This window comes from Mercurialis annua, linkage group LG3, assembly GCF_937616625.2.
Source record: "Mercurialis annua linkage group LG3, ddMerAnnu1.2, whole genome shotgun sequence".
NCBI classification, from domain to species: domain Eukaryota; kingdom Viridiplantae; phylum Streptophyta; class Magnoliopsida; order Malpighiales; family Euphorbiaceae; genus Mercurialis; species Mercurialis annua.
In genome coordinates, this window is record NC_065572.1 from 71,714,399 (window position 1) to 71,730,150 (window position 15,752).

Below are 15,752 nucleotides of genomic sequence, written 5' to 3' on the forward strand. Positions count from 1 at the left end.
TTTCAGCTGGAGCAAAGCAGTTAGAATAGCTTTAGGAGCTAAGACAAAGCTAGGGTTTATCAATGGAAAATGCATAATGCCTGATGAAGATTCTGATGCATATGAACATTGGATTAAGGTTGATTGTATGGTGATTTCATGGTTACTTAACTCAATCTCTCGAGATTTATCAGGTGCTTTTCTTTGTGCATCTTCTGCTAAAGAGTTATGGGATGATTTGAAACAACATTTTGGACAGAGTAATGGACCTACACTCTATCAATTGAAAAGAGATATAACCCTAATTACACAAGGAAATGATGAAATTTCAGTGTATTTTACTAAACTCAAGAGACTTTGGGATGAACTCAATTGCATGAATGTAATGCCAGTTTGTAACTGTGGAGCTCTTAAGAATTGTGTTTGTGGATTAAACAAAGCTGTAGCAGACTATCATTCTCAAGACAGACTAGTTCAATTCTTGATGGGATTGAATGAGGAGTATGAGCATACTAAGAACCAGATTTTACTGATGAACCCATTACCAAATGAGAACAGAGCATATTCAATGTTGTTAACTGTGGAGAAGCAGGGACAGATAAGCAGAAATAATGTTTCATCAGTGGACAGTACAGCTCTTTTGGCTAATCCACAAGGTTATTCAAAGGGCAGTTGGAACAAGCAGCAAACTTATAATCAGGGATATAAGAGAGATGCAAAAGACAAGGGACATTGTGACTATTGTAACAAGGATGGTCATATTAAAGCAGGATGTTTTAAGCTGATAGGATATCCTGAATGGTTTAAAACCAATAAGATGAAAGGACAACAACAAAATCCAAGGATGGCACAAGCACACAATGTGACAGGAAACAATAACAATGGATGTTCAGATGATTCTGTGGAACACAAAGGATGGGATTTACCAGATAGTTTTACTAACTATGAGCAGTTGGGCAATACACTAGCTGGAATGTTGAAATTTATCAAAGGAAAATCAGTAGCAGATACTTCACAATCTGCTGGGAGGTTTGCTGGAACAGCAGAACGCAGCTATGCAGAACCATTGGCTTTTTCAGGTATTTCTCCATCTTTTGCTCTTAGTGGCTTTACATTAAATGATAAAGATTCTTGGATAATAGACACAGGAGCATCTGATCACATGACTTTTAATCCTAACCTACTTTCAGCCAAAACCAAACTCCTTAAACCCATACAAGTCTGTCTACCCAATGGTGTCATAAATCTGGTCCATCATACAGGACAAGTTGTTCTCAATGATGATTTAACTCTAAAAGATGCATTATTCCTACCAGATTTTAAATATAACTTACTTTCTGTCAGTAAGTTGGTTAACACAAATCCTCTAAAGGTAACATTCTTCTCAAAATGTTGCCTCATACAGGACCTGAAGACTGAAGTCATCTTGGCTAAAGGGCAACAAGTTGCTGGTTTATACAAACTAGATTCTGCTAGTTTTTTGAATAACACCATTAATATGGATGATAATGTTTTTGTCAATAATGTTGACCCTGCTATTCAGTTTTCAAAAATGAATAAAGAAGGAATTTTTCTTATGAATGCATCTGTTGATGAATCTACTTATTCTATCTGGCATGCTAGACTTGGACATGCCAGTATTTCTACTCTTGTTCATCTACCTTCTTTAATTCATAAAATCCCAAAAACTTCTGACTGTGAAATATGCTCAGAAGCTAAACAACAAAGACTTGCTTTTCCTTCATCTGAAATCAAAACCAAACAACCATTTGATCTTTTACACATAGACTTGTGGGGTCCCTATAAAATCACTTCCAATCAAGGATCTCACTATTTTTTAACAATAGTAGATGATAACACAAGAGTGACTTGGACTTATCTTCTCAGACAGAAACTTAATTGCACCCAGACTTTGCTTACCTTCTTAAAAATGATTCATACTCAGTATGCAGCCCATGTAAAAATCATTAGAACAGATAATGGCCTTGAATTCCTCAACAGTTCACTCTCTTCTTATCTTCAAACCAAAGGAATTATCCATCAACAAACCTGTCCATACACACCTCAACAGAATGGTGTAGTAGAAAGAAAACATAGACATTTACTTGAGGTTGCTAGAGCTCTAAGGTTTCAATCACACCTACCTAAACAATTCTGGGGAGATTGTTTGTTAACTGCTACCTATCTTATTAATAGAATGCCTATGAAAATTCTTGATTGGAAAACACCTTATGAGAAATTCTATTCTAAACCACCAGATTACAAAAATCTCAAAGTCTTTGGATGCCTTTGCTATGCCAAAAATTTTTCTCCTTCCAAAGACAAATTTGACACCAGAAGCATAAAGTCCATTTTTCTTGGTTACTGTTCTACCCAAAAAGCCTATAAAGTCATGAATCTTACTACTAATAAATACTTTGTTAGTAGAGATGTCAAATTTTTTGAAAACTCTTTCCCTTATTCTCATAATACACATGATCCCTTGGACACTTGTGTACTTCCAAATGTGTCATTGTTTGACACAGACTCATCCCTTTTACACACTGGTTTCATTCCACATACTTCAATTCAGAGTAAATCACACTCTACCTCATTATCCCCTGGCTGTTCCACTAATACCATAATTCATTCCCAGTCCCCTCTTCAATCCATTCCAGAACAACCCAATCCAGAACCACATATTGATTCTACAGATACTACATTCATTCCTAGGAGATCCTCTAGACAAATCATCCAACCTAAATGGCTCCAAGATTTTCACATTTCAAAATCTAGAAAACATAGTTTTAACATGGCTACTTGTGTCAAACCTCAAAATGGTAAACCATACCCATTACATCAATTTTCTCTTCTTACTAAAACCAATCCCATTTCTAGTGATCCTGCATGCTCCACATCTATTATTAAAGAACCTTTTTCATTTAATCAAGCATACAAAGACTCTAGATGGGTAGATGCTATGAATTTAGAGTTGGCAGCACTAGAAAAAAATGGGACTTGGTCTCTTACTACTCTACCTCCAAATAAAACTGCTATAGGAAATAAATGGGTTTATAAGATAAAGCATAATTCTGATGGATCTATAGACAGGCTTAAAGCTAGGCTAGTTGCTAAGGGTTATAATCAAATTGAAGGTCTGGATTATAAAGAAAGTTTTTCCCCTGTAGCTAAGCTTGTTACTGTTAGACTTTTGATTGCTTTGGCAGCATCTAAAGGGTGGTTTTTAGAACAGCTTGATGTTAATAATGCCTTTTTACATGGCACTTTAGAAGAGGAGGTTTATATGCTGCCACCTCAAGGTTATTACAAAGCTAAACCACATGAAGTTTGCAAATTAGTCAAATCCCTTTATGGACTTAAACAGGCCTCTCGGCAATGGAATATTACATTTACAACATCCTTACTAGAAATTGGTTTCAAGCAATCAGTTCATGATAATTGCTTGTTTACCAGAAAACTTCATGGTCATTTTACTGTGCTTGTTGTATATGTAGATGATGTATTGCTTGCAGGTGATAGCATGCAACAGTTAACCACTGTGAAACAATTTTTGGATTCTAAGTTCACTATCAAAGATCTGGGTCCTTTGACATACTTTCTTGGTCTTGAAATTCATCGTGATTCTCATGGTATTGCTTTGAATCAACAAAGATATGTTCTAGATATTTTGGCAGATTCTGGCTTAACTGGTGTCAAACCAAGTTCTTTTCCTCTTCCTTCCAATGTCAAGTTGTCTGCTACTGATGGAGATTTGTTATCTGATCCAAACAAATATCGCCGGCTCATAGGAAGGTTGTTATATCTGAATATCACCAGACCAGACATCAGTTTTTCAGTAAATGTTCTTAGCCAGTTTCTCAGTTCTCCTCGTCAGTCTCATTGGGAAGCTGCCATACATGTCCTCAAGTATCTGAAAGGTTGTCCAAACTTGGGGTTATATTATCCTGCTCATTCTGATTTACAGCTTCAAGCCTACAGTGACTCAGACTGGGCTTCTTGTGTTGATTCCAGACGTTCTATAACTGGTTTTTGCATTTTTATGGGAACATCTCTAGTTTCCTGGAAGAGTAAAAAGCAAGTGACAGTTTCACGCTCCTCAGCAGAAGCTGAGTATCGCTCAATGGCTTCTACCACCTGTGAACTGCTCTGGCTCAGTTTTTTACTCAATGACTTACAGGTTTCCATTGCAGCTCCAATTGTATTACATTGTGACAACAAAGCAGCCCTCCATATAGCTGCTAACCCAGTCTTTCATGAGAGGACTAAACACTTAGACATTGATTGTCATCTGGTTCGTCAACATTACAAAGATGGGTTCATTCTTCCTACTTTTACTCCCTCAAAGTTTCAGCTTGCTGATCTCTTTACAAAGTCCCTTGGTGCATCTTCACATCAGTTTTTATTGTCCAAGTTGAATCTTGTTTCTTACCAAGATCCAACTTGAGGGGAGGCTATTAACTACTGTATTTATGATTAGTAGTTTTAGTTACTTAGTTACTTAGCAGTTAAGTTTTTACTTAAGCTAGAATGCCAGCTGATGCCAGCTAATATCCAGCTGGCTCTTTACTTGTATATAAACAGTAGCTTGTAACTAAATAGCGGTTATCATTTTTTGATCAATACAAAAATCTTCTTCTTCTTCTCTCAAACTTATTCTCAAATCCAGATTTAACAAATCTTATAGGTAGTTAGTATGAATTAATTATTATTTTTTAACATGTATGTAAAATTATAATAACCTTTTGGAATATAATTTGTAGGGCTCGAATCAACCCTCATATGATAATTGAATATCGAATAACCAGATTTAAAATATTATTAAAAGAATATGAATAAAAGACGTCATTTACCATAAAAAGAATCCCCATGTTAAGAAAGAAAGAAAGCCACTGGAGAAAAATTTAGATGAAATTTTTGGACCTCCTTCACTAATTAACTGTAACTAAATGATGACCTCAAATTGTTTTAGGTGCTGGAAATTACTTTATTAGTAAGTGAAATCTCTAGTCAGAAGAAGCTAGCTATACTTTAATTAAACTATACCCTATTAACCTAACCTTCCACCACTAACGTCAAAAATTGAATCATTTGATGAACGGGGACCATATATTATTTTCATGAAAATTTGTTTACATCATTTGATGATCAATTTGTCTTATGCATTATATAAAGAGGCACATATCATTTGTATCATCCAATTATATTAATATATATTAAGAAAATCCCTTATATAAGCATAAAACTTGTTTAATTAAAACGTGTACTAGAAAAAGTTAATAATAATCTTCATATAAAATATTCCATCCATCTATAATTAATGAGCCAATTTTTATTTTAATGTACCAAATTATAGGCTTATTCGTTATTAGAAACTTGTTAATTAGATAAATATGCAAAAAATTCTTAATTGGATTAATTCTAGTTGACTTTGATAACACTAATAATTTTTAATTTTTAATAATTTCAATAACAAGAAAAGTTTTATATTCATCTTATGAATTATTTTAAATTATGATTTAATAAAAATATATTAAAATGATGAATTGGCTAATAATTTAGTAAGGATATTATATATGTTTTAACTAAAATATTATTTTTATTATGCGTTAGGCAGATAAGTATATACTACTAGTAATTATGAACAAGATGAGTAATAAATAGCCGTAACAGGAGAACTAAAACACTATTTGAATTGATAAAATCTATCAAACTCCTAAAATTTATAGAACATGAAATTCATAAATTTATCATGATAATTCGGAAAATCTCGGGTTGCCTCCTGCTAGCTGAAAAGGGCACCGGTCGATGTCGCCATTGAATGAGGATAATTGACTGGACCACATACATATCAACTATGGCTTTAGTGCGATTGAAGAAGCTAGTGAGTCAGTTCGGATGGTTGCTGGACACAGATCCTCCTCATGACTTTACAATAAAAAGCCAAACTAAACCTCAGCCGTTTTCGAATATGAAAACAGATAACTTAGCGGTCCTGATTCAGTTTAGAGTTTGAAGACAACATTCCCCCATATTCCTCATAAATTATAAGGATACAAATATTCTGAAATGGGCACTTTGTGTCCTTTTTAGTACAGTAGAAATTAAGATCTAAATGTGACAATGTTTAATTTATGTTTATCTAATATGGGTTAATTATTGTAGTATAGTAAATTTAATTAATTAATGTAATATAACTAAATAAAAGATGGTGCTGAAATTAATTTGCAATTATGTTGTACCAAAGCTAGAAGACAATAATTTTTTGTTTTTAGACGTATAATTGAGCGAGTCATGATCAATAATTGCTTTAGCTATTTCAATGGGACATGTATAATCTGGTTCATTTGTTTCAACTTGAATTTATTGGACTATATTACCGACGTAGTAATCTCTTTTATTACCCATGGCCGACATCTTACAAGTTTTTTCATTATCACAACTTTAATCTATTTATTGTTATATCAATCTGGACAAATTATAAAAATTACCTAAATCGTTCATACTTTTTTTGAAAATATGTATTTTTTATTAAAAGAAATCTCATTTCGTATCTAAAAGTTTTCATTTTTTGTACGTTTTGTATCCAAAATGTATTAAAATGCATCAATAATGTATTTTAGAATATCTTATATGTTTCTATTATATACTTTTTATATGAACTAAAAATATAAAAAATGAAAATATTTTTATTTTTTAGATAAAAATTAAATTTTGAATTTAAAGAATATTTTTATATAATTTTGTGCGCTTTCCTGTAAATATGATGTTTGGACTTTGGATTGATAAATTTTAAATATTGTTTTTATAAATTATTAGAAATTTAAATATTTATTGTTTTCTTGTAATATCAAAATGCATGCTGCCTTACGATGGAAGAAGAAGAAGAAAAAAAGACTAGCAGAAAATTTAGTTAAATAGGTTCAGATGAGGTATGTTTAATTTCAGATGACAAATTTATTTTCAGTATAGAAAATGTAGATTTGGTACCTAAAAATGCATTTATTGTTGAATTGGATCTGAGGTGTATTGATATTGACAAAATGACAAAGTAAAGAGTCATTTTGCAGTTCAGCAATAGCATCAAATCAGCTACTTCTGGAAAAGAGGGATCTTGTTGCAATTCTATTGCATGCATGAAAATCCTCTAAATAGAGAGCATTTGAGATTCACGGTCCAATAATAAATTCTAAACTTTGTGCTCCTTCAATATAAAAGTGAAAGGCAACCAATAAAAATAAAAGGCACCACAATTTATGGACGTAATTTATAAATTTCTACACATTTTCATTAGTGTTGTTGTCATAAAATAGAAATTTTTTACATCAACCAAGTTGGCCACGTATATTAGAATCAGTTAGTATAATTTTTTATTTAATATTAGACTAATTTTATGCATAAATGATTATTCCCAACGATATTATATTTTATCAATTATGTGATAACAAAATCTTTTATTAATTGTGTTATTTTGAAAATTATCTTGACAAATAATGAAAACTTAAATAATTTTGAAGGTATTTGGCCAGTTTTAATAGTTATTTATTTATTAGATATTTGAAAAATATTTTCTAAAACAATAGTCTAGTTTTCCTTGTTTGTAATTGAATTTGAAATTAATTTATAATAAAAATAATTTGAGAGGTTTTTTTTGTCAATTAAGTAATATGTAGATTAAATGACTCAGTTGATAAGATGACAAATTCATGGGTCAATTAATAAAAATAAATCCAAGAATTATATTAGTTGTCAAAAAAAAGTCAAAAATAAACATTGAAATTCGTTAGTTAATGTTCAACACAGAACACTATCTTAATAAAAATATTATCAAAATTACATAAATTCGCTAAATCTAAATAAATAAAACGAGAGTGAACCAATTAATACTCTCAGATTATAAAAATTGATGTGGTTTTCGGTCCGAATTTTTATAATTGAAGATGAAGATGTATAATGAGCGTTAAGTGTATAAGTTATTACTTTTTAATATTTTAGCTCACACAACTCATTTATTTCAACAAATCAATTGTAATTAACTCATTAGCGATTACAGTTATAAGAAACTCAAGATAGTGATTATACCACTGATAACCTGACTTGATACGGGCATATAAATAAAATCTAAATCAATAAACTGCTTCGCTAACTCCACATAATCAAAAATTAGAAAATCCGTCTCGACAACAGGATTTCTAATATCTTGAATTACCTCTAAAGCATCAGACTCGATAGTAATCTTGTAGTCACCTTTAATCCAGCTCAACGATTCTCGAATTTCCAAAATCTCAGTCACTTTAAATTTTTTGATATTTTTTGTTTATTTTACAAATTACACCCGCGTAATATAAAATACAAAAAATTATACATGGTGTTGATTTATTATTTGAATTTGTGAAATTTTGAATTAATTTTTTTTGGTACACATGAAGTGTTCTGAACGGATCCTAAATATAAAACGACACCTTTAAATCTTCTACATTCAGACTAATCCCCATTCGAGTCGGGTAGGTCCCTTGCGGAAGGTAAAATTTTGGATTAATTTAATTGAGCTTCACAACAATAAAATTGAGAAAACAAAACATAAAATAAAAGTGAGGAAAATCCTAGAACGTGCCATCTAAGGAAACAACATGTTCCTTCACATCTATTGGTACGTGCAATATATTTCCGTTTCCAACACTGTCCAATGTAGCAAAGGGGCATTACCGTCAAATCGCATCACCAAAATTAACCACCCCAGCGCAAAAATTAAACGAGGACAGAATCGACATTCCACAACATTAGTTTATCGTTAACGTTCACCATAAGAATCCCCTCCGTTTTCAAGTAAAGCAGCGTTTTTGTTCGTTAAGCAACTAAAACATAAAATCACTGAGAAAAAAATTATTCATTTCATTTTTTTTATTTTTCTTCAACGAAAAAAAAGTTAGTGACAGCAAGCAATTCAGTGAGCTTAGCCGATCAAGAAGAGGTAATTGTTACTTAACTAATTAGTTCATAGTTTACGCATGATCAGGTGCAGTTCATATAATTAATTTTTGTGTAATTTTGTTGATTTATTATGCATTTAAAGCATTTTATGGTAGAAGTTTTTGCTTCTGATTTTTGTAATTCTTTTTTTTTTCTGATCAAAATTTGATATCTAGTTCTTCTGATATTTTTATACTGTGATTTTTTTTGTCACGGATAGTCTGCTGATTATGATTATCAAAAAGTAATTTGTAATGATTTATCCTGAGATTTAATTCATTGTTTGTTTTCTTGATAATTATGTGATTCGCTCGGTGCATAGATGACGTGTTGAACTGAATCTATCTAAGAATTTCTTAATAGTATTTTTTTCAATCGGTTTTTGTTTGGCTATATTTTTAGGCTATTATTTGACAACTTTAATGTCTCTGGAATATTGTAAAAAAAGTTTTGCTTCTTAGTGAGGTTTTTGAGGTTCTTTTTCCCTTTTTATTAAAAATAAATCGCCGAGAAACTTTATTTTATTGTAGAATTGGACTTGTTTCCTGCTAAATTTGATCAAATTCAGGTTTTATTTTTTTCTAATGTGAGTCTTATTGTACTGTAGCTGTATCTTATAATAATTAAGTACTGTGCTTGATTTCTATGTTTATGAGCTACTTTAATTAGATGTGTTTGGATCTTGTAAGATATGGAATTGAAGTAATTAATTTAGATTTTAATATTCTCTAAGCTTTAATGTTAAATTTGTTTGTTTCCACAGCTTGCTGCTTTTGGTCTTAAGGAAGGAAATTAAAGGGCTGCAGAATTGTAGATTTGATATTCATGGGTTCATTATCAGAACCAGCATTTGAAGTTCATGAGCATAAACCATTTGGAATTCAATTCTTAGAGTGCATAAGAAAGAAAAGAATTTCATACAAAACATACCAAATCATTGTTTTGATTGTTACATTTTTCGCTTATGCTAGCTACCATGCTGCTCGGAAAACGACAAGTATTGTTAAGAGTACTCTTGACCCCCAATCATCCGAGTTGGGTTTGAAGTTATATCCGTGGAGGATAACCTACTTAAGTCAACCAGAAGAAAGAAGAAGATTTTCATCGAGACTTGGAGAGGGGTGGGCGCCTTTTAATGGATTGGATGGCACGTCCTTGCTTGGTGAACTTGATTTGGCTTTTCTGTCGGTATATGCGATAGGAATGTATTTCTCCGGTCACATAGGCGACAGGATGAATTTACGGATCTTTTTGACGATAGGAATGGTCGGAACTGGTATATTCACATCTCTATTTGGGTTTGGATATTGGGCAAATATACATAACTTTTACTACTTTTTGATAATGCAAATGCTTGCCGGTTTGTTTCAATCCACTGGATGGCCTTCAGTGGTGGCTGTTGTTGGAAATTGGTTTGGGAAAAGAAAGAGAGGACTAATTATGGGTATATGGAATGCTCATACATCTATAGGGAACATTTCGGGATCATTAATTGCTGCTGCTATGTTAAGACATGGGTGGGGTTGGTCATTTGTTGTGCCTGGATTTCTTATTGGTTTTGTTGGTGTAGTGATTTTTCTGATTCTGCCTGTTAATCCTGAGTCTGTTGGAGTTGACAGAAATGAGGACGATGAAGTGAATTCTCCCAGGAAATCTGGTGAAGAAGTCACACAGCCTCTTTTGAGACCGAATTTTGAGTCCAAGGATACCGCAGTTGGCTTCATTCAAGCTTGGAAAATTCCCGGAGTTGCTCCATTTGCTCTTTGCCTTTTCTTCTCTAAATTGGTGGCTTACACATTTCTCTACTGGCTGCCTTTCTACCTCAGCCATACAGGTAATTTGGACTTACCAGCTTTTTCGTTCTGATTAAAGTCTTGTAAAGTTGCAGTTTTAATATGTTCCATCAAGTGAGGTTCATCTGTTTGCATATCAGTAAAACTTAATGAGCTATACTGTTTATGTGCTAAAATTGATGTGTTTATTGTTGCTATTATGAAGCCTAATTGATCTTTTATTCTTTATTTTGCTGCAGCTATTGATGGGAAGTATTTGTCTAACGATTCAGCTGGGAACATGTCAACATTGTTTGATGTTGGAGGTGTAATTGGGGGAATCTTAGCAGGGCACATCTCTGATCGATTAGGTGCCAGAGCCATTACAGCAGCAAGCTTCATGTACTGTGCGATCCCTGCACTTTTCTTTTACCGCAGCTACGGACATGTTTCGTTGAACATAAACATTGCTCTTATGTTCATCACTGGCATGTTCGTGAACGGACCTTACGCTCTTATAACGACAGCAGTCTCTGCTGATTTGGGAACTCACAGTTCGCTAAAAGGAAACTCGAGGGCGTTGGCGACAGTTACAGCAATTATAGACGGAACAGGCTCAGTTGGGGCTGCAATTGGACCGCTAATGACCGGTTACATTTCTGCTAAAAGCTGGAGTGCAGTTTTCACAATGTTGATGGGGGCAGCTCTTGTTGCTGGTCTACTTCTAACTAGACTTGTAGTGGCTGAAGTTACTGAAAAAATTGCTGAATCAAATTCTCAAGCATCATCAAGAACATCAACTCCTTCAGTTGATGTGTAAAAATCAATAAATGGTACTTGTTTTGTATTCCATTTGTATTAGTAACAGAGTGGAGAGGCCTTTATAGTGGCTGAAGATAGGAGAAAAGAGTCGAGGATCGGTGAGTTGATCCTTTTAATGATTGTTTGTACATTCTTTGTATGTTGTATATCAATTTAACCATTACAGCAATAAGATGAACCCTTGTTCAGGGTCATGTTTAACTATGGAATTGTGGAAACTAACTTTGGGTGTGTAAACGGTTTTTTGGTTCCGTTCGGAAGTGAAAAAATCAAAATTGGCCAGTCTTTAATAAATTTAAAACCGTAAAGAATTTTTGGGATAGAATTGGATTTGGTTCGGTTTACCAAAATAAAAAAATACTATTGTTCTTTTTAAAAACTTAAAGATAAAAGATAAAAATTAAATGAAAAAGTAACATATTTTAAATATACAAATCAAATCGAAATCAAATTAATGCATTATACATACAGATTCTTACTTAATCACTCAAATTAAAATGTATTATACATGCAGATTCTTACTGAATCACTCAGATTAATTGTCTATATTGAACAGCAACAGCAACAATTGAACCAAATATAATTTTAATGAATTAAGAATTATTCAAATTTAACAGCTAATGTGGAGATAGACAGCAACATAATTGTTTCATGTAATTGCAACAGAAGAATTATGTCTCTTAGGAGTATGAAATAGGGATACAAATGAGGCAATAGTTGTTTATTCAAAAATAGATAAAAGCATTTTGAATGTTCCCCACAAGAATTGTTCTCTCCAGACAACTTTTAAAACTTTCTTTTTTCTTTGCAAGTTGAAAATCTCTTGGATTATCAGCAATTACAGGCCACCAATATAGAATCGAAGGTCAAGTTGACGGCGAGTGGCGACCACATATTGTTATTGCCTTCTTCACTTTTTAATTTAAGTATTAATTTGTACTCTTAACTTGCACGTAACAACGAAATATAGCTCAAATGAAAAAAAATTATACAGTTGTTGCGTTATATATCATTTGCATAACAAACTAATTAAGCGTTAGTCATGTGAAATTTTTAATGATATAAAAAGTAAATAATAATTACAAAATTTCCTGTCGCAAAAAGTTTATTACTTTGTTGTAAATATGACATACATCATATAAAATAAACACTTCTCAAATGGTGTAAATACTTAACTATCGTAATTTTAGTTGATTTTTAAATGAATTGACATTTAATTATTTTTGTTTTAATATATTTTTAAATAATTAAAATATAGTAATTAATTTCTTGAAATGGGCGCACAAAAAAAACGAATTTTAGCAAGCAGCTGATGCGAGTTTCTGACTTATATTCATCCGATATTCCGCACTGATCACCAATCAAATTATTTTTGTATGATTAAACTCAATCACCTAATTGATGCCATTATTTGAATATTATTAAACAATATTTAAATGTTTTATTAGCTAGGACCCTTGCGTTGGTGGAATGAATATAAAGTCCCACAATGTGTCAAAAATCAATTAAAAAAATTATAGACATAGGTCAAGTGATGTGATGCTATTTTGGGTTACAACCACAAATTAGATAGCAGTTGAATTGCAGCCAATAGATTACATATATTATTATTGATCGTCTTCAATTTGAGCTCTACCACTCTACACATATTGACACATTTAATCTTACCATTGGTTAAACAAATATTTAGGCATGATCATGCTTATAATACTCTTTTTAATTAACTCCAACTTTTCGAAGGAGCCAAAGTTGTTTCTCAGTTTCTCTACATTTTGTTGGGACAATTATTAAAAGCGCTCTAATTTCTTAATTTAAAAAATCCTTATTTTATTATGATGTTTAATCAAAATTCTTTTTTGTCCTATTTCTTTGGTTAGAATGTTTTATTATTAAAAATAAAATTCAAAAAAATCTCTTAATATTTTACAAAGTTGCAATACAATTTGATTTTTCATTTCTTAAAAGTGGGTTATTATTGTTTCTTAAACATTAATATATGCCACTTGAATCATTTACTCTTAACGATTTATAACTATTAAATCAGTTGTTATTATTTTTAAAATTAAATTCTTTTTTTGGAATATTGTTTAGATTTTATATGTTTTGGTTCAAATCTAAACAAAATTAATCAATTGTTAATTTGATTCAGTTTTGAATAAAATGTTTATACATTAAACCAAAAATATTGAATTTTATATTTTTACCAAATCAATATATATATATATTTATATATATAAAAATTACTGTGTTTTAAATATTTTATTTTGATCTTTTATTTTTAAGTCATTTTAAGAAATAAAATTTGTTATTAATGTGAACGTGTTATGGTTTAATAAAAATATTTTACTTTTTTAAATATTTTTGAGGATATTTTTAGAATTTATTTGAATATTAAAAAATGGAAATTAAACAAGGTGGACTATGCTAAAAATGCATTGGAGAGTCGCCCATTTCGATTAACTCATAGTCCATATGAACAGGCCCATTTAAGTTCAGTTGGAAATCCAACCCGATACATGAGAAAAAGCCGCAACTATTTGTAATTGTTCAGCAGCTAAATATTGATGATTCCCATTTCAAGTATTGGATGAACTATGCAAACTTCTCCAGCAATTAAACCTTCATTTCTCTATGCTAAATCTGCATTCACATGTGCAAATTATACACACAACTTGTCAAATCCTACATTTCAATATTTCAAAACCGCATGAGGACTATATGTTACACGAAAACTTTTCAAGTCCTATAATTCAATATTTCATTTCTGTTTTTGGAAACACTTGTGGAACTTCTATTTATAACTTAATCTTATACATATGTCGTTTCACCGGTTTCAATATTTCCGTTTCCGTACTCCATAGCAGCAGTATACAAGAGTAAACAAACACCAGGAACTATGTCTTATCCCCTTCTCGGCTTCTCCAGTTTCCTTATGCGCGTTAAAAATGTAACAAAGATGAACTGTGCGTATAATAGCTACAACCTACTAAGTCGAGCATAAATTTTTATTCTAAACATTTATAAAGCCATCCAAATCCTTAAGCGGCCACAAGAAACATTAGAAAACGTAGCGATAAAGAAAATGCTAGGTTAAGATTAACAACATTATCATGGTAAGTGACAGTTAACGCAATAAAATGAGACTACTATATCTCATTTAAGCTCCTGCAGCAGTAAACAGAACCGAACCGAACCGACCGATGCTCACCCCTAGTTAAAACATATACTCCTATAAACTTAGTAAAAAAAGGCAAAATAAACAGTATGACGTTTCTATATCCGTCTCATCTCTCGACCAATCCACGCCTCATTATTCTGACATACTATAGCCTAGTGTCTCTGGCAAATCAAGAAAAAATTGGCACTAAAACTAGGAATAACATTGCAAGTTGTAATTCCACTACTTTTAATTTCTAATTCACGAGGCGCTATAAGCCAGTATAAGGTCTAGATAGGTGCTTCTTCACTAGCTTTATTTCCCAGTTAAACTCTTTCAAACAAGCTACATAAACTGCCCAAATTGTTTCATGATAGAAAAGCAATTCTACTAATGGAAGCTGAAGTTAAGATGCGGAACCCTCCAAATCAGACTTCCTATTTGCCCCTTCATAAGTGGCACGAACACTCTACCCACTTAACGTTTCATGTTTTGCAAATCATGTCGAAAACTTGGCATTTTGTACACGAAACTTCATTTAACATAGGAAACCTTAGAATAAGTACTGTTTCGCCGTGTCCGTGCTACAATATATTTACACCAAATAGGCAATTAACAGTTTGATACATCTCTATGAGTGGAAGCTCAACATCTAGTGTTAAGTTAAGCAAACCACGCCTCATCACTCTTACAGAATACAACCTATTGAATTTAACAAATCAAGACAAAACGGATCCAACCGCTGTCAATTTCTAGTTCACGAGGCATTTTAATCTCTAGATAGGTGCTTCCTCTTTAGCTACATTTCCTAGTTGAACTGTTTGGACAAGCTACACAAAATTTCCAAATCGATTCATCATAGAAAAGCCATTCTACATGTGCAAATAAAGTTAAGAGGCAGAACCCTACAAATTAGATTTCCTATTTGCCTCTTCACAATAAAATTTACTCTAATTTACTAAACAAAGATTCTCAAATTTCTAAGCATAATTGCAGTTTAACACACAAATTAGGTCAGCTTCTATATAAACATCAACATGTAAATAACTCAACAA

The 15,752-nt window shown here is 32.0% G+C and overlaps 1 protein-coding gene across 1 annotated transcript; it reads left to right on the forward strand.

Annotated features, from left to right (window-relative positions):
* Positions 1–8,802: 8,802 nt before the first annotated feature.
* Positions 8,803–11,744, forward strand: LOC126674575 (putative glycerol-3-phosphate transporter 1). Its single transcript, XM_050369049.2, has 3 exons — positions 8,803–8,947; positions 9,710–10,780; positions 10,979–11,744. The coding sequence occupies exons 2-3, from the start codon at positions 9,772–9,774 to the stop codon at positions 11,536–11,538; spliced, it is 1,569 nt and encodes a 522-aa protein (XP_050225006.1). The 5' UTR covers positions 8,803–8,947; positions 9,710–9,771; the 3' UTR covers positions 11,539–11,744.
* The last annotated feature ends 4,008 nt before the right edge of the window (positions 11,745–15,752 follow it).

What these genes read in the sequence shown, in the direction of transcription:
- LOC126674575 (XM_050369049.2), top strand. Translation starts at nt 9,772, where the DNA reads ATGGGTTCATTATCAGAACCAGCATTTGAAGTTCATGAGCATAAACCA. An exon ending in TTTCTACCTCAGCCATACAG is followed by an intron (nt 10,781 to 10,978) that starts GTAATTTGGACT and finishes ATTTTGCTGCAG; the next exon opens with CTATTGATGGGAAGTATTTG.